We start from the raw sequence: 19,016 nt of genomic DNA, 5'->3' as shown, positions 1-19,016 counted from the left end.
GTGTAATAATCCAAAATTGACAGGGGTATTATAAGTTCTGAACTAAATTCTCCAACTGGCTGGAAGAGCAAAATATAAATGAAGATCGAGGAGCAGAACTTAGGAGAATCCAGAGAACCTTCAAAATAATAGCAACAAATCTGAAGCCAAGGCAGGGTAAACATCAGAGTGCTTCAAACGAGAAACTGCATTGAGAGGTGTCATAAATCAAAATAAGTTCCACTGCCAGAAAATTCTCAATTGATCTTCAGGACTACAAGGTATGCCAAGGAATGTCTTTTCCCAATCTTAAGGAAATCTTTACTGATAAGGCTTGTTGCTGATATCACAAGAATATCACTTTACCAGGTCGAAACTGAAATAGCAGCTCGTCCACAAGGTTGTCAGAATAATAGCAGCAATCAAATTTCTCCCAAAAATTAATGAAACTTTAAAAAATGCATTATGTGTCCAAAAGGCATTAGGAAATGAGGTCTTTGTGTTACAACTTTGTGTTGTAATATTTGACATTTATAACATTTGCTTGTTCAGTCATGTGGAGAAACAGAGGTCAGGGTTACAAGGAAGTAAATTCTACAGGGAAGATAACATGCTGAAATGATAATGATAAATTGACAATCTTGATTTGCTTTCCAAGCAACAAGAAATAGCGCTTTAAAAATTATTCCATTCACTGCGCTTGTCTACACATATTCAATTACATCAACTTGTGAAAAAACACTAAAATTTAAACAAACACAGTTAGCCCACAACAGAAGCAACAATGCACTGTTTTAGCATAATATTCCCTCCTTCCTTTATTACACCTGCAGGTTAACATAATGTTATTCTACAAATATCTGGAAAGCTTCAGGTTTTTAAATTAGTAGATCAATTTAAAAAAAAACTTTTTCAACAGATTTATTACTTTAATTTCCATTTGCTGTTTGCTCATAAATTGCAAATACATGAAAGGTTACTTTCTGGTGATGTCCACTGTCGCAGGTGCACAGGGTAGTTTCACCTCTCCAGACGTCCCCATTGAATTGTTTTCAGTTCCCCTTTCTTTTAGTTCTACTGTTATGATAGGGGCAATGGCAAACTTAACAATGCCAATATAGGATCACGACTCCACTAATCTAAGATTCTATGGCTACTCAAATATTTTTCTGTAGGGTTTGTACTTTTCAACAATAACAAAGTCGCTCATTGGAACCTAAATATATGTCCCACATACAAACGATCCATCAAAAATAATTATTTTTTATGGTGTCAAACATCTCTTCATACGACTTTTTTTTTGAAAAAAAATGAACTTATCCCTTTGGCACTGCCAAGTGCTCATGGAATGACTTTGTCGGCTTTTTCAGTCCAGGCTTTAACCCATCTATTTCAAACAACTTGGGTTGGAAATTCAACCACGCATCTTTTATCCATCAGCCTCCTAAACCTTTCAACTGAGGAGCAGGAAGTATTTGCTCATTTATGAGTCAGAAATACACCACCCGCCATATTGGTAAAGGCCAAAATAGAAATGGCATCAGGGCCCATTCATGAAACAGGTCACTGCAAATAAGGGGCCAATTCCTGTTTGAGGTTTCCTCTACAAGATTGGTTTGCCCTGAGATAGCTGGCACTGATTGCACTCAGGTAAAGCAAGCCTGTATAGCATTAGGCAGTGCGTAACGGGACCACTCCTCCTGGCCCCGTATTCAAAGCACACAGGCCGTGGCTGATCCCCACTCTTGTGGTGCTCTCGATCACCACCATCACCACTCATCTAGCCTCCGCTACACCCCTAGCTACTACTAAGAGCCGCTGTTGCTATTGCAGCGGCCTAATCCCCCAATCCATTTTATTCACCGGCTTGACAATAACGAGACCCAGGTTCCAATTCTGGCTGTGCCATGGGCCTCACCACTCAGGCATGGAGATGAATAACCAGCTCCAATGTTCCCTCGAAGCTGTGAGGCAGTGCCATAGTCCAAAGATTCCTGCACAGGCCATGCACAAGTCAGCCCAGCAAAAAATTTAAGGGGTCACGCACTTAAACAAATCACCCACGCCCCGCCAAAAAATTAGAAGATACACTGGAAGGTATGTTGACCAGCTGGTCAATTTCTAGGCCTTTTACTCCTCCATTATTATAATGGAAAAATTAATACAAACATTAACCTTTAGTTCATACTGTAATGTCACAAAGCAAAATTTCCAGGCTCGGAAGCAACAGCAGATCTGCACTGGATAAAAATAAAACAAATTTTTGGCAAGGAAGGAAGTTCTAAAGCACTTTAGACAATGAAAAGCCTTTTAGGCTAGTGCAATTTCAAGTGATTGGCCTTAATTAATAGCTATGCCTAAAAAGCACTCTAAAATTGATCCAATCTAATCATAGCAGACATTTCGCTTAAAGGTTTCTATACATAGGGGTTTTCTCATTAAATTTGCAATGCTATTCATTCCGAAAACAGTAGGGAAAATATTTCCTGCTTGCCTTATGTTCATAAGCTATTTCAACCAACCTCAAAGGTATTGCCAGTAATGTCAAATTCTGGGGGTACAAAGGCACCTTCTGGATCATCTGTAAAGAAACAATAAGGAAAATTAATCACAAAGTACAAAATGCAACTACATGGTTTCATGGTGGCACTGAATGAGTTGGACTAGTTAACACTTGTACATTTAAAGACCCTGAAATTATTTTCTCCCTCTCCTACTTCTTACCATTTTCTTTTTTCTTCCTCCCTTCATTTCCTGTGGGTTCTATTCTTTTACTGAGGTACAGAAAAGCCTCTTACAATTGCCACAGAAAGCAGGTGATTAGGTTAATTGGCTTGTCGAAGGAATTACCCATGTAGACTTAATGGTCTGTTTCTGGTTTGGAGATTCTATGGCTTAATATTGAAATTTAGGTATGTGAGACAGCGAGTGTTGACAGACTATTTGATATTGGGAGGCAACACACAAAGCTTCACCTTGACCTTAATCAACATCTACACAAACACTTGCAGCACAAACCACTGGAAAGCAAATGTGGAGCAGAAATCCTGGCTGATATTCCATTTTTCCTAGTCGTGGAGCCCAAAGGCCAATTGTGGTATCCCCATTGCCACTCCAGCTAACTCCGTACAGGGTAGGGACTGAACTTGGACCTTCCTGAGAATTTGAAACTCTAAGATTTATGGTCTATGATATTCCAAGATCCTTTGGTAAAGATTTAAAAAAAGAGTGCACTGATACACTAATTTCTATAGGTTACAAGTCACTCTGTAATGTCCAAGCTTTTGTCTTTTGTTGGGCACATATGTATGTACTGCGGGACTTCAGGGGGCACACAAAAGTTTTTATCTATCCTCACATTAATTTCATTATATTTCAGATTGCTAATACTAACAGATCTTGGTATTCTGATTTAAGATTTAAGAACTAATAGTGAAACAGACTGCCAAAGTTCAAACTAAACAAACTAACAAATTAGAAATATAAATGCAAAGAAGACTGAGGGCGTTAAATTCCTTTGACCTGATTTTTTGGCATGGTTCACTTTGTGCATATGGCACGAGTCACTGAGGATCCTGTGCTGTAATATCAAACCCCACCATTCCTCGAGCCCCGACAAATGTGAAAAGTTTGACCAAGCCACCAGATTGCCCCAATTCTACCTAATTGTTCAATTTAGGTTAACAGAATATGAGCACCAGGTTTGTAAGCTGAATAAGTAAATAACTGTTTATTGAATAAATTGTCTTTAACTAGCGGCAAAAGAAAGAAGTTTGAACTGTTAACTTCTAACTTAATAACTTAAACTCTACACCTTATTAAACCCCTGCACATGCACGCATACACACACACACGATTTTAAGGGTGAGATAAAACAGTTCAATAGTACCACTCTGGAGTTCAGGATTAGATGGGTTGATTTTGATGTCTTCCAAATTGCTTGCAGTTTGTTGTTGATGACACAAGGTGGTCTCCCAGCACTTTCAGTCTGTGGTTCACTAGTTGAAAAACTTGCTTTTCAATGTCTCTACTGGTGATTCTTTTACGTTTTCCTCTTGACAGGGGTTTTCAGAGAAAGCAGGTTACAGAGATGTAAGGAATAACCAGCTAGCTATTATGGAAGAATTGTTGGAATCTTACAAAAACAGGAGAGAGAGGTTTCAGATCTTCCCTCTCTGCAGGCGAGGAGCTTTTCTCTCTGCACTGTTACCACACAGAACCTTGGTCACCTGATCAGGGGCCAATTAAAATGCTGTCATCAGGCAGCTCCCCTTAGTCCAGAACCCCTTTCCAGCACCATCCTGTTCTCTTACATACCCTATGTTCCAGGATAGCAACATTGTAGATATTCCTCATCCTGCTCCAGTGAACATATCTTTCAATTGCAGCCGTGGTAGTTTTTTTAAAGCTACAGTCCAATTTTAAAGCCACAGTCCAAGAAAAATAAAAGAAAGTAGGTTCTTTACATGCCTCCACCCTTAAAAGAGATGAAAAGCCATTTCAAAAATGTGTTTCACCACAAGATATGTGACACATGAACAACAAAATAAGAGACTTACATTCATTTATCCATCCTTCCCCTTTATTTCAGCTATTTACACCCAGGACAATGCATCCGCGATCACATTGTCTTTACCGAAAATGCGAACAATCTTTACATTGAATGGTTGAAACAATAGACTCCATCTAAGCAGTCTCGTATTTCAAGTTTTATGCTTCTCAATGAACACAGCGGATTATGGTCAGTGTAGATTAGTGTTTCTTTGTTATCATGTTGGACATAAACTTCAAAGTATTGAAGAGACAACAACAATGCTAAAGTTTATTTTTCAACTGTAGAGTACATCCTCTAATATTGATTTAGTTTCTTGGAAAAGTGCCCCACCGGCTTCTCTACCCCTAATTGATCACCCTGTAATAGGAAAGCACCTACCCCCAAGTCACTAGCATCAATTGTCATTTTAAAAGGTTTGGTAAAGTCAGGGGCGGCCAACACTGGTTCATTTATTAAGATTGCCTTCAGCTTTTCAAAGGCTGCTTGGCATTCTGCTGACCATACCACTTTTGCTTGTTTTCTAAACAAATTGGTGAGGGGTACAGCTATTATGCTAAAACTAGGCACAAACGTCCTATAAAACCCACACATTCCCAAAAAACCATCAATTGACTGGTGTTAGGAATAGGAAATTCTATTAAAGCTTTCACTTTTGCCATTCTCGGCAACACCTGCCCTTGTCCGACCAATTTGATTGAATTTTTCGAAGAGGTAACCAGGTGTGTAGATGAGGGCAATGCATCTGACGTAGTCTATTTGGACTTCAGCAAGGCTTTTGATAAGGTCCCGCATGGGAGACTGATAACTAAAGTAAGAGCCCATGGGATCCAAGGCAATTTGGCAAATTGGAGCCAGAATTGTCTCAGTGGCAGAAAGCAGAGGGTGATAGTCGAGGGGTGTTTTTGAGACTGGATGCCTGTGTCCGGTGGGGATCCACAAGGATCAGTGTTGGATCCCTAGCTGTTTGTGGTATATATAAACAATTTAGACTTGAATGTAGGAGGATTGATCAGTAAGTTTGTGAATGACACGAAAATTGGTGGGGTGGTAAATAGTGAGGAGGATAGCCTTAGATTACAGGAGGATATAGATAAGCTGGTAAGATTGTCTGATCAGTGGCAAATGGAATTTAATCTGAATAAGTGTGAGATGATGCATTTGGGCAGGACAAACAAGGCATGGGAATACACGATGAATGGTAGGACCTTGGGAAGTACCGAGGATCAGAGGGACCTTGGTGTGCATGTCCACCAGACCCTTAAGGTAGGACAGGTGGATAAGCAGGCATATGAGATATTTGCCTTTATTAGCCAAGGCATGGAATATAAGAGCAGGGAGGTTATGCTGGAACTGTATAAAATGCCGGTTAGGCCACAGCTAGAGTATTGCGTGCAGTTCTGGAATCCGCATTTTAGGCAGGATGTGATTGCACTAGAGAGAGTGCAGAGGAGATTTACCAGGATGTTGCCTGGGCTGGAAAGTTTTAGTCATGAGGAGAGATTGGATAGACTGGGGTTATTTTCCCTGGAGCAGAGCAGATTGAGAGGGGACATTATTGAGGTGTATAAAATTATGAGGGGCATAGATAGGGTAGACAGGAAGGACTTTTCCCCTTTGTGGAGGGATCAATAACCAGGAGGCATAGATTTAAGGTAAGGGGCAGAAGGTTTAAAGGGGATGTGAGGAAGAAGTTTTTCACCTAGAGGGTGGTGGGAATCTGGAACTCACTCTCTGAAAAGGTGGTAGAGGCAGAAACCTCACAACATTTAAGAAGTATTTGGATATGCACTTGCGATGCCATAGCATACAAGGCTATGGCCTAGTGCTGGAAAATGGGATTAGAATAGTTATGTACTTGTTTGACCAGCGCAGACTTGATGGGCCAAAGGGCCTTTTTCTGTGCTGTAGACCTCTATTACTCTATAATGTGACCTAGGTAAGTTACCCATGCTTTTGCAAATTCGCTTTTGGCCAGATCTATGACTAAGCCAGTTAACTGCAATTGCTTAAATAGATCCTCTAATTGCTTTCCATGTGTTACTATATATGACGACATTGTCTAAATAAACACACAGTTAAGTGCTTCAGCTATGGCTCGATTCTTAAATCTCTGGAATGTAGCTGAGGAGTTTTTAAACACAAACGGCATGATTAGAAATGGGTACAATCCACTTGGTATAACAAAGGCAGATATTTCTTTAGCCTTTGATGTTAATAGCACTTGCCACTATCCCTTCAATTGGTCAATTTTAGAAAGAAATGAGGCACTGCCCAACCTATCGATGCAATCTTCTAACCGAGGAATTGGGTACAAATCTGTCCTTATTACTACATTCACTTTCCTATAGTCTATACAAAATCCAGTGAATCCATCCAGCTTAGGAACCACTATGACCGGTGAACTCCAGCTGCTTTGGCTGGGCTCAATCAATTTCTTTTCCAGCATATATTTGATCTTTGTTTCTAACCGAGCTCGTTTTTCTGGGCTCAGCTGATACGGATGCTGCTTTATCGCCACTGAGTCTCCTACGTTCACAGCATGCCCAGCTAACATAGTACATCCAGGTGTATCCCTACAAATTTCCTTATACTTCCTAAGTAACCTTAAATCTTCCCGTGGTCCTTCCTCTAAATATGAGAACACAGTGTCTAACTGTCCCAGTATTGTTGTATTGGCTAGTCAAATTGTAGGAGGTTTGCTCTATGCACCGTCTACTTCTCCTTCTATCTGACTTATACTGTCTTTGTCATCCTCCATTACTCCAACCACCTGGCACACTAGCTCTTTCTGATCATCTCCTCTGCGATGATATTGCTCTAGCACATTCATGTGACATGACCGTTTCTTCTTCCTTAGCTCAGGAGTATCTATCAGATAAGTCATTGCACTAACTTTCCTAACTATCTTGTAGGGAACACTGAATTTCACTTTCATGGGTTCACCCTGCAAAGGTAACAATACCAATACTTCATCTCCAGCTTAGAATATTTTAATTGTAGCATGTTTGCCTGCCCATTCTTTCATTTTGGCTTGGGAAATTTTTAAATGCTCTCGTGCTACCCAACATGTTCCTGTGAGCCTTCCTAGAAACATGGACACGTAATCCAACATGGAGGATTCGTCTTTCGGCTTCAGGAACCTTTCTTTAATCTATTTTAATGGATCTCTTATTTCATTGCCATAGATCAATTCATATGGACTAAATCCAGTAGGCTCACTGGGAGAATCTCGGGTAGAAAGCAGTCAAAGATCTAATCCTTTGTCCCAATCCTTTGGGCATTCATGGTAATAGGTTTTAATCATGGTTTTGAGAGCCTGATGATATCTCTCTAAAGCTGCCTGTGTTTGTGGGTGATAAGTGGTAGCCTTTAGTTGTTTGATACCCAAATTGCTGATTATGTCCTGGAAAATCTTAGACATGAAGTTAGAACCTTGGTCAGATTGTATTTCAATTGGAAGGCCATAACTAGTGAAAAACTGAGTTAACTTTTCCACTACCACCTTAGCTGTAATTGTCTTTAAAGGAATAGCTCCTGCAAATTGGGTGGTTATATCCATGATTGTAAGGACATACTGATGCCCTGCTTTCGTTTTCGGTAATGGTCCTACACAATCTACTAATACCCGACTGAATGGTTCTTCAAAAACTGGTGTGGGTATTAAAGGTGCTGGTTTGATTACATGTTGGAGTTTGCCTACTACCTGACATGTACGACACATCTTACAAAACTGCACTACGTCCTTATGAAGACTTGGCCAAGTAAAATGCTTGTTTATCGATGCTCAAGTTTTCCATATTCCTACATGTCCTACCATAGGGATTTCGTGTGCTACTTGCAATATCTCCTTACGATATTTGGACGGTACCACTATCTGATGAACAACTGTTCATTCCTCATCCTCAGATCTGTGAGGGTGCCTCCACTTCCTCATCAGAACTCAGTTTTTAGGGTAAGAACATGCCGAAACTGCTTCAGCCTCAGTAAGTGTGAGCAGACTGTGTTAACTTGTTTAACCCTGGATCTGCTTTCTGAGCCTCAATTCAGGAAGACATGCCAAACACTTCCTTTGAATTATCCTCATCCTTAAACAAGGTTTCAGCTACTCTGCTCAGCTACAAGCAGAACATCTGCTCGTGGTATTACTTTGACCTCTGATGATGGACTTTGTTTAGCTATTGCTCTGGTCACCACACATGATGGAAAAATACCAGGGGAAGAATTTTCCCGTCGATGAGCAGGCATCCCGACGTCAGCGTGCGTCATTTAAATTTTCAGTTCGGTGGGCGCGCAGCCGAGTCGGCTGTGTGCCCGCCGAACTGTCAAAGGCCTATTAAGGCCTTTAGGGCCTGTTAAAAACGAATTAAAACAGTTAAATGAGCTGCCCGTCCAACCTTAAGGTCGGCGGGAAGGCAAAGAGCCCAGGCGGCCTTCGCATATTTCATGAAACCTCATCCACGGGCGGGATGAGGTTTCATGAAGAGTTTTAAAATTCAATAAAAATTATTTTAAAAATTCATTGACATGTCCCAGCTCATGTGACAGTGTCACATGAGGGGACATGTTTTAAAAGTTTTTTTTTCCCTTTATTTAAATTTTCAAATACCAAACTGATCTCCCTGAGGCACCCCACGCATGCGCAAAAGGGTGCAGGCCCCGACTCAGGGGGCTGAATTTTCCCCCCGTTGGGGGTGGGGGGAGTTGAAGAGAGGGCGCGCATAGGCGCGCTTCTGATCGGTGCCCCCGATCAGAGGCACGGCGCCATTTTATGCTCAGCCAGAAGTGCTGAGCACTCCCTATGCGGGCGGGGGGGTAGGATTCCCTGGGCAGGATTTTACGCTTCGGGAGCGGGGGTGGGGCCCGCTCGCTGATGCGTAAAATGACGCGAGGTGACGTCGGGGTGATGCCCGCTGACCTGTCAATGGCCAATTGAGGCCATTGACAGAGTCAATTATGTAATTAAAGGACCTGCCCGTCCAACCTTAAGGCTGGCGGGCAGGCCAGGAGCCCCGGTGCAAACTAGAAAAAGCATGAAACCTCATCCACGCTATGCGCTTCCTGTGCAGGTGGCAGAGAATCCCAAAATCGAGAATGCGCTCTTTTGCACACGCACACGAAAGAGCGCACTAATCTCCCTGAGGCTAAGTGCAGCCTCAGGGAGATCGGCTCTAAATGTTAAAAACCTAAAAATAGTAAAATAAAATTTCCCTAACATGTCCCCTCATGTGACAATGTCACATGAGTCGGGACATGTCAATAATCTTCAAAAAAACTTTATTAAAATTTTTAAAAAGCTACATGAAACATCATCCCGTCCGTGGATGAGGCTTCATGCTTTTTCTAGTTCGCACCGGGGCTCCTGGCCTGCCCGCCAGCCTTAAGGTTGGACGGGCACGTCCTTTAATTACATAATTGACTCTGTCAATGGCCTCAATTGGCTATTGATAGGTCGGCAGGTGTCACCCCGACATCACTGCACGTCATTTCACACGTCGGCGAGCGGGCCCCACCCCAGCTCCCGAAGCGTAAAATCCTGCCCAGGGAATCCTACCCCCCCGCCCGCACAGTGAGCGCTCAGCGCTTCCGGGCGAGCATCACACTGGGCGGGCCTTAATTGACCTGCCCACCTAAAATGGCGGCACGGACCCGATCGGGGACGCCAAATGGGTTGGCGCTCGCTCCTTCCCGCCCCAGCATAACCCCCCCTCCCCCCTCCAACTGGGGGAAAATTCAGCCCCAGGGACTTGTTCTTGTAACTGCTCCGTCTCCTTAGCCTCTCGCGGACTTTCTGTAATTATGGGCGAAGCTATAACCTTCACTCCTGCCAAATCATTCCCCAGGAGTAAATCAACTCCATCCACGGGTAATTTCTTAACCACTCCTACAACCACCGATCCAGACAACAAATCACATTCCGACTGTACTTTGTACAATGGAACCGAGATATACTCTCCACTTATCCTGTTTACCAATACTTTAGCTTTCATTCAACTCTCTGGAGGGAAAACTAGGTCCTTCTCCAGCAAAAGAATTTGAGTAGCTCCTGTGTCCCTTAATGTAGTTATGGGTTTAGCTGTGTCATTTGATGAAAAAGGGGTTATCTTCCTTTTAGACAAAAGCCCTTTAAATCTTTCATCTACCTTATTCACTTCACCTGCATTCATAACAGTATTTACCTCCAGACCCTTATTTGTACTTAAAGCTACAATTTGATCTTTTTGAGTTCCTTTTTTGGACTCATTCTTACAAACACCAATAAGTCCCATGGCCTTCCCGCGCAACTTCCAGCATTCTGAACGAAGGTGTCCCACTTTATTACAGTGGAAACGCTTTGGCTTTTGAGTTTCACCTCTGTCCTCAGTACCTTCCTTCCTGATCCAGGGAGGAGTTCTCAAAGTATTCCCAGTTATCCATTCTTTACCCTGGCTACTTGCCTTCCTTTCACTCTCCCACTTTCTATCCTTTTCAAATTTATAGGGGTGATGGGAAAAAGGTTTAGTTTTATGGATCAGCTCATAATCGTCAGCCATTACTGCTGCCTGTCTAGTAATTGCAACCCTTTGGTCTTCCACATGGGCTCTTATTACAGAAGATAGGGAGTTTTTAAACTCTTCCAAGTGAATGGTCTCTCTCAGAACTTCATAGGTAGTTTCAACTCCCTATGCTCGTATCCGCCGTCAAAACTAATTTGCTTAATCCTTTTAAATTCGATGTAAGTTTTTACAGGCTGTTTCCTTAAATTTCAAAACTTTTGTCTGTATGCTTCAGGGACCAATTCAAAATGGCTTTTTTCATCACATCATAATCCCTAGAAACCTCCTCTGACAGTGAGGCATAAATTTCATGAGCTCTACCTGTCAATTTGCTCTGCATGGGCAAGGTCCAGTTTTCCTTTGGCCAATTCATCTGTTTAGCTATCTTCTCAAATGAAATAAAGATTGCTTCAACATCTCTTTCTTCAAATTTTGGAAGAGCTTGTGCAAATTGTAACATCTCCCCGCTGGATTCTGATCTGGACATAAGTTCTGCCTCACCTCCTGGTGTCTCTTTTTAACTGCCAGCATTCTAAGCTGGAATTCTCTGTCTCTCTCTCTTTTTTTCTTTCCTCCTTTTCTAACCTTGCCATTTCTAATTCCCTTCCTTGATTTCGTTCTGTCTCCTGCCTTTCTCTTTCCTTTTCTGCTGCCCCAAGCTCAGGTTTTTTCATTTCCTTTGCTTGTTCAAGTTCAAGCTTCTTCATTTGTAACTGATGTTTCATTCCTTCCAGCTGTGACTCACTAGCATCAGGTATCATAGAACCATAGAACACTACAGCACAGAAAACAGGCCATTCGGCCCTTCTAGTCTGTGCCGAAATATTATTCCGCTAGTCCCATTGACCTGCACCTAGTCCATAACCCTCCAGACCTCTCCCATCCATGTATCTATCTAATTTATTCTTAAAACTTAAGAGTGAGCCCGCATTTACCACGTCAGATGGTAGCTCATTCCACACTCTCACCACTCTCTGAGTGAAGAAGTTCCCCCTAATGTTCCCCCTAAACCTTTCCCCTTTCACCCTAAAGCCATGTCCTCTCGTGTTTATTTCTCCTAATCTAAGTGGAAAGAGCCTACTCGCATTTACTCTGTCTATACCCCTCATAATTTTGTAAACTTCTATCATATCTCCCCTCGTTCTTCTACGCTCCAAAGAATAAAGTCCTAACGTGTTTAATCTTTCCCTGTAACTCAACTCCTTAAGACCCGGCAACATCCTAGTAAATCTTCTCTGCCCTCTCTCAATCTTACTGATATCCTTATATCACTTGTATCACTTCCAACTTTAAATTATGTGCTTTACCTTTGATTATCTCTGCCTTCCTAGCTATGGCAGGCAATCCTACTCTTAATTTACTTGCCGATTCAGTTAACCTGGCTTTTGGGATCCCTTGTAAAATCGCCAGGGACATCTCTTCCACTTGCAGGAAGCTTTTGGCAGTTTCCAGTGCCACCTTATTTTTGATAGTACAAACCTGGTGTTTCCTTTTAGATTTTATTACTTACTAAATCTACACCCAAATCATTTCCAATAGGCGTTTGATAAAGTTACTTAATAAGATAAGAGCCCATGGTGTTGGGGGGTAGTATATTAGCATGGATAGAGGGCTGGCTAACTAATAGCAGACAGATAGTAAGGATAAGGGGGGCATTTTCAGGATGGCAACCTGTAACTAGTGGAGTGCCACCAGGATCAGAACTGGCGCCACAATTATTTACAATATATATTGATGACTTAGATGAGGGAAGTGAATGTACTATCACCAGATTTGTGGACGATACAAAAATAGGTGGGAAGGCTAGTGGTGAGGATGACACAAGGAGTCTGCAGAGGGATATAGACAGGTTAAGTGAGTGGGCAAAAACGTGGCAGATGGAATATAATGTGGGAAAATGTGAGGTTATGCACTTTGGCAGGAAGAATAGAGGAGCTGAATATCATTTAAGTGGAGAAAGACTGCAGAAAGCTGCAGCACAGAGGGATTTGGGAGTCCTTGTGCATGAATACCAAAAAGCTATCATACAAGTTCAACAGGTAATGGAGAAGGCAAATGAAATGTTGCCCTTTATTTCAAAGGGATTGGAGTATAAAAATAGGGAAATCTTGCTAAAACTATACAAGGCACTAGTTAGACGACACCTAGAATACTGTGAACAGTTTTGGTCCCCTTATCTAAGGAAAGATATACTGGCATTGGAGGCAGTCCAGAGAAGGTTCACTAGGTTGATTCCGGGCATGGATGGATTTTCTTATGAGGAGAGGTTGAGTAGGTTGGGCCTGCACTCATTGGAGTTCCAAAAAATGAGAGGTGATCTTATTGAAACATAGAAGATTCTTAGGGGGCTCGACAGGGCAGATGCTAAGAGGTTGTTTCCCCTTGTGGGAGAGCCTAGGACCAGAGGGCAAAATCTCAGAGTAAGGGGTTGTCCATTTAAAACAGAGGAGGAGGAATTTCTTCTCTCAGAGGGTAGTCAATCTGTGGAATTCTTTACCGCAGAAGGCTATAGCAGCTGGGTGGTTATGTATATTCAAGGCGGAGATAGACAGATTTTTAATCAGTAAGGGAATCAAGGGTTACAGGGAAAAGGCAGGGAAGTGGAGTTGAGGATTATCAGATCAGCCATGATCTCATTGAACGACGGGGCAGACTCGATGGGCGAATAGTCTACTTCTGCTCCTACGCCTTATGGTCTTACGGTCATTGTCTTTTGTTCCAAAATATCCTGGACGTGAGCCCCTAAACTTTGTCACGACTCACTGGGGATAGTGCGCTGTAATGTCAAGCCCGACTGTTCCTTGAACCGCAACAAATGTGAAAAGTTTGACCAAACCACCAGATTGCCCCAATTCTACCTAACTGTTCAATTTAGGTTAACAGAATATGAGCACCAGGTTTGTAAACTTAATAAGTAAATAACTGTTTATTGAATAAATTGTCTTTAACTAGTGGCAAAAAAGAGAAGTTTGAACTGCTAACTTCTAACTCAATAACTTAAACACCACCCCTTCTTAAACCCCTACACACACACACACACACACACACACACACAACATGGATTTTAAGGGTGAGATAAAACAGTTCAATAACACCAATCCGGAGTACAGGATTGGATAGGTTGATTTTGATTGATGTCTTCCAAATTCCTTGCAGTTTGTTGTTGATGACATGAGGTGGTCTCCCAACACTTTCAGCCTGTGATTCACTGGTTGAAAAACTTACTTCTCAATGTCTCGACTGGTGATTTTTCTCCTTTTCCTCTTGACAGGGGTTTTCAGAGGAAGCAGGTTACAGAGATATGAAGGATAGCCAGCTAGTTATTATGGAAGAATTGTTGGAATCTTAGAAACACAGGAGAGAGAGGTTTCAGGTCTTCCCTCTTTGCAGGCTAGGAGCTGTTGTTCCTACACTGTTACCACAATAAACCCGGATCACCTGGTCAGGAGCCAATTAAAATGCTGTTGTCAGGCAGCTCCCCTTAGTCCAGAGCCCCTTTCCATCACCATCCTGTTCTCTTATGGCACCCTATGGTCCAGGATAGCAACATTGTAGACATTCCTCAACCTGCTCCAGTAACAAGCCTTTCAACTGCAGCCATGTTTTGGCTTGTGGTTTTTTAAAGCCACAGTTTGGAATGGAAACAAGGGAAGATCCATTCGCACAAGAGCTCACAGTCCAATTTTAAAGCTACAGTCCAAGAACAATAAAAAATAGGTTCTTTATACATACACTTGTTGGAAATGGCATAATTAAGGCATAAAATGTGTCTATTTAAAGGCTGAATTGAAAAGGTACCAGGCTATATGCGATAAATGAGCTGACATTTGGATACCCCTGAAATAATTAATGCAATTGAATAACAGAAGTTGGATGAGAAAGTTGTATCCCTTGTCTTTATCATGCTTCAGAACTTGCACAATCAACTTTGTCAAATATTACCCTTCCTGTAATAAATGCCTGGATTCTAAGTCTTTTTGAACTAAACATTAGCAAGTCCAAAAGACTTCAATATCATTTAGCATGATTCGTTGCAATACAGTATATTAGTCTCAATTAACACATCGTGTAATTCTTGCACTTGCATCCATTCTCAAAGAAATAGTTTATTTTTTCACCTGTCCCAAGAAAAGACACCTTCTCGATGAATATAAGAATGATGATTTCAAAGTAACATGTGCTTGAATAACAGGTGTACAACTAATGCAGTGCGATCAAATTTCATGCTCTGTTATCTTTATCTCAAGTGTTCGTAGCCAATTCCTCCAGAGAACTCGTTAGGGCTCCAGATTGAATGCAAAAATATTTAAATAAGTAACTTGCCATTTTCTTTTCTGCTTCACACTTCCATTTGGAATGAAAACAAGGGAAGATCCATTCACACAAGAGCTCATAAATAGACTTCAGATGTTCTTAGCAATGATTAGAGAGTAGAATTTTTCTGTTGCACACATTTACCACATGTCCGAAACCATTTATATATTCAGGTTTTTAGAGAAATTGTCCATGCTTACACACGTGAAGGTAACGGGTTAGATTTTAGCTTTGTGACACATTGGGAGCAGGAACGTGCAGTCATGCAAAAAACCCAAAGGTTAGTGCAGCGCATCTGTCAGTATTTTTTTTTAACCGTGCCACTACATTAGCATATCATTTTTGGGTTTCCCAATCAATTAGCATGAGCAGGTGTGATGACAACCCATATGAGAGAATTTTAGCTCCAATGTTTGAAGGAACATTTCAAACATGAAATTTGGTGGTGCTCAGAGTTGGCAGTACCACAGAAGGAATTAGCACAATGGTAACCTGACGTTCAAAGGCTGTGCCTCATTTTAGTGACACCTCCACATAGATGTGCTGCTATAAAGGCCCCCCTTAGAGATACTATTTTATGCAGGTAGGAGGAAGAAGCCTGCAAGTGAAACAGTGAAAGCTTGGCTGTGGGATGCCCATGCAAGAGTCTGGTGCAACACTTGTGGACTCAATGCCAAAAGTGGTTTCATGGACTAAAGCAGGGCAGGAAAGCTAAGTACAGTGGCAAATCTTGAATGCTTGTCACTCCAATCCTGTCACTTGCCTTCTCAAACCTAGTTCAATACATCACTCCTCACATAAACTTAGCTTACAGGTGTGTGCATCTTCTCTGTCCATGCACTACTCACATCACCATCTGCTCATTCACCACCAACACAATCTCATCCTAATGCAATGTCATGTCTCTTGCTCTTAGTCACCCTCAACCAATGCTATCCATCCATCTGTTCAACACATGCCATTACTCTCACTCATAGATCTCTTCTTTCTCTCCTCACAGGAGGAGGGAATAGAACACAAGGTGGAGGCAGAGAACTGGAGCAGCTTCATTTATTGCCTATCTCTAACTGGCTTTGAGGTGCTGGTGGTGAACCACCTTCTTGCACCATTGTAGTCTGCATCACGTAGGTACACCCACAGTGCTGTTAGGTAGGGAGTTCCAGGATTATGATCCAGTGATGATGAAGGAACAATGATATGGTTTCAAGTCAGAATGGCGAGTCCCTTGGAGGGGAACTTGCAGGTGGCAGTGTTTTCATGCACTTGCTTCCCTTGTCTTCTAGGTGGTAGAGGTTGTGGGTATGGAAGATGCTATTCAAGGATCCTTGGTGAGTTGCTGCAACGCACCTTGTGCCTAGTACGCACTGCAAAAATATGGCGCTGGTGCTGGAGTGAGTGAAGTTTTTAAGGCATTGGATGGAGTGCCGATCAAGTGAGTTTCTTTGTCCTGGATGGTGTTGAGCTTCTGGGGTGTTGGTGAAGCTGCACGTCTCTAGGCAAGTGGAGAGTACTCCATCACATTCCTGACTTGTGCCTTGTAGATGGTGGACAGGCTTTGGGGAGTCAGGAAGTGAGTTACTCACTGCAGAATATTGGACCTCTGATCTGTTCTTGTAGCCACAGGTATTATGTGGTTAATCTAGATTAGTTTCGGTCAATAGTGACCCCCAGCATGATGATGGTGAGGAATTCAGGAATGGTAATGCCACTAAATACCTAAGGGAGCTGATCAGACTCTCTTGTTAGAGATAGTTATTGCCTGGCACTACGGATCACTTAGCTCTGTCCATGGCTGCGGAACAAGCATGTAGTTCTACATGCAGCTTCACTAGATTGGCACCTCATTTTTAAGTACGCCTGATGTTGCTGAACAAGGAGCAGGTGGTGGAGATGAAACAGCAGTGAAAAGTCCATGCGGGAGGCCACGGGATGCTCCAAGATCTCCTCAGCTGAACACGGGACCTGTGCTATGGGGGCTGTTAATGAACAGGATACTTCTGGACGTGGAAGTGGGAACTCTGCTCGAAGTACTTCCACTTCTCACTTGCTGTCCCCACCTCCCCACCCCCTCCCCAGTAAGTAACCCCCCAGGCTGCCTCATATCACAATGGCTGAGTCTGCCCCTGCACAGGTGCCTTTGGCAGGGCCCCTCACAGGCTTCAAAACCAAGAGGACATCAGCCAAGAGCATCTCAGCAAGCAGAGCATGAATCTGAGCAGTCTGCCTTTACCTCTGATGAAGCCACAGGAGTTGCACCACATAGAAGAGATAGGAGGAGGAAGCATCCCGATTTGTGTGGCACATGGATATGCACATGGATGTGTTATTGTTAACTGTGTTCCTCTCCACAGATGCTGTCAGACCTGCTGAGTTTTTCCAGGTATTCCACCAATATTCATTACAAGCCTACCAACTCCCACAGCTACCTCGACTACAGCTCCTCACACCCCGCTTCCTGTAAGGACTCCATCCCATTCTCCCAGTTCCTTCGCCTCCATTGCATCTGTTCTGATGATGCCATTTTCAAAAACAGTTCCTCTGACATGTCCTCCTTCTTCCTCAACCAAGGTTTTCCACCCACGGTGGTTGACAGGGCACTCAACCGTGCCCGGCCCATCTCCCGCGCATCCGCCCTCACACATTCCTCTCCCTCCCAGAAACATGATAGGGTCCCCCTTGTCTTCACTTATCACCACACCAGCATCCGCGTTCAAAGGATCATCCTCCACCATTTCTGCCAACTCCAGCATGATGCCACCACCAAACACATCTTCCCTTCAACCCCTCTGGCAGCATTCCGCAGGGATCGTTCCCTCCAGGACACCCTGGTCCACTCCTCCATCACCCCCTACACCTCAACTCCCTCCCAAGGCATCTTCCCATGCAACCGCAGAAGGTGCAACACCTGCCCCTTTACTTCCCCTCTCCTCACCATCCAAGGGCCCAAACACTCCTTTCAAGTGAAGCAGAATTTCACTTGCACTTCCCTCAATTTAGTCTACTGCATTCGCTGCTCCCAATGCGGTTTCCTCTACATTGGAGAGACCAAATTCAGACTGGGTGACTGCTTTGCGGAACACCTTCGGTCTGTCCGCAAGCATTACCCAGACCTCCCTGTCGCTTGCCATTTCAACACCCCATCCTGCTCTCATGCCACATGTCCGTCCTTGGCCTGCTGCATTGTTCCAGTGAAGCTCAACGCAAACTGGAGGAACAGCACCTCATCTTCCGACTAGGCACTTTACAGCCTTCCGGATTGAATATTGAGTTCAACAATTTTAGATCATGAACTCTCTCCTCCATCCCCACCCTCTTTCCGATCCCCCTTTTTTCCAATAATTTATATAGATTTTTCTTTTCCCACCTATTTCCATTATTTTTAAATGTATTTCCATCCATTGTTTTATCTCTACCTTTTAGCCTTTTTCGATCCCTTCGCCCCACCCCCCCCCCCCCACTAGAGCTATCTGTACCTTGCTCGTCCTGCTTTCTACCCTTAATGTCACCTATTAGCACATTCTTTAGAAAATATCACTACCTTCAACACCTCTTTGTCCTTTTGTCTATGACATCTTTTGGTTATCTCTACCTAACTGGCCCTCTATCCAATTCCAATTGTCCCACCCACCCCCCTT

General features: G+C 42.9%; 1 protein-coding gene across 1 annotated transcript in view; it reads right to left on the bottom strand.

Annotated features, from left to right (window-relative positions):
• kndc1 (kinase non-catalytic C-lobe domain containing 1) overlaps positions 1–19,016 on the bottom strand; it is a 252,960-nt gene that overhangs the window by 195,465 nt on the left and 38,479 nt on the right. Inside the window, exon 3 of the mRNA XM_078564922.1 lies at positions 2,502–2,560. Within this exon, the coding sequence (XP_078421048.1) occupies positions 2,502–2,560 (59 nt within the window). The remainder of the gene's footprint in view (positions 1–2,501; positions 2,561–19,016) is intronic.

This window comes from Cetorhinus maximus, chromosome 20, assembly GCF_964194155.1.
Source record: "Cetorhinus maximus chromosome 20, sCetMax3.hap1.1, whole genome shotgun sequence".
Lineage (NCBI taxonomy): Eukaryota > Metazoa > Chordata > Chondrichthyes > Lamniformes > Cetorhinidae > Cetorhinus > Cetorhinus maximus.
Note: the sequence above shows the minus strand (reverse complement) of the source record. Positions and strands in the feature narration are given on the sequence as shown.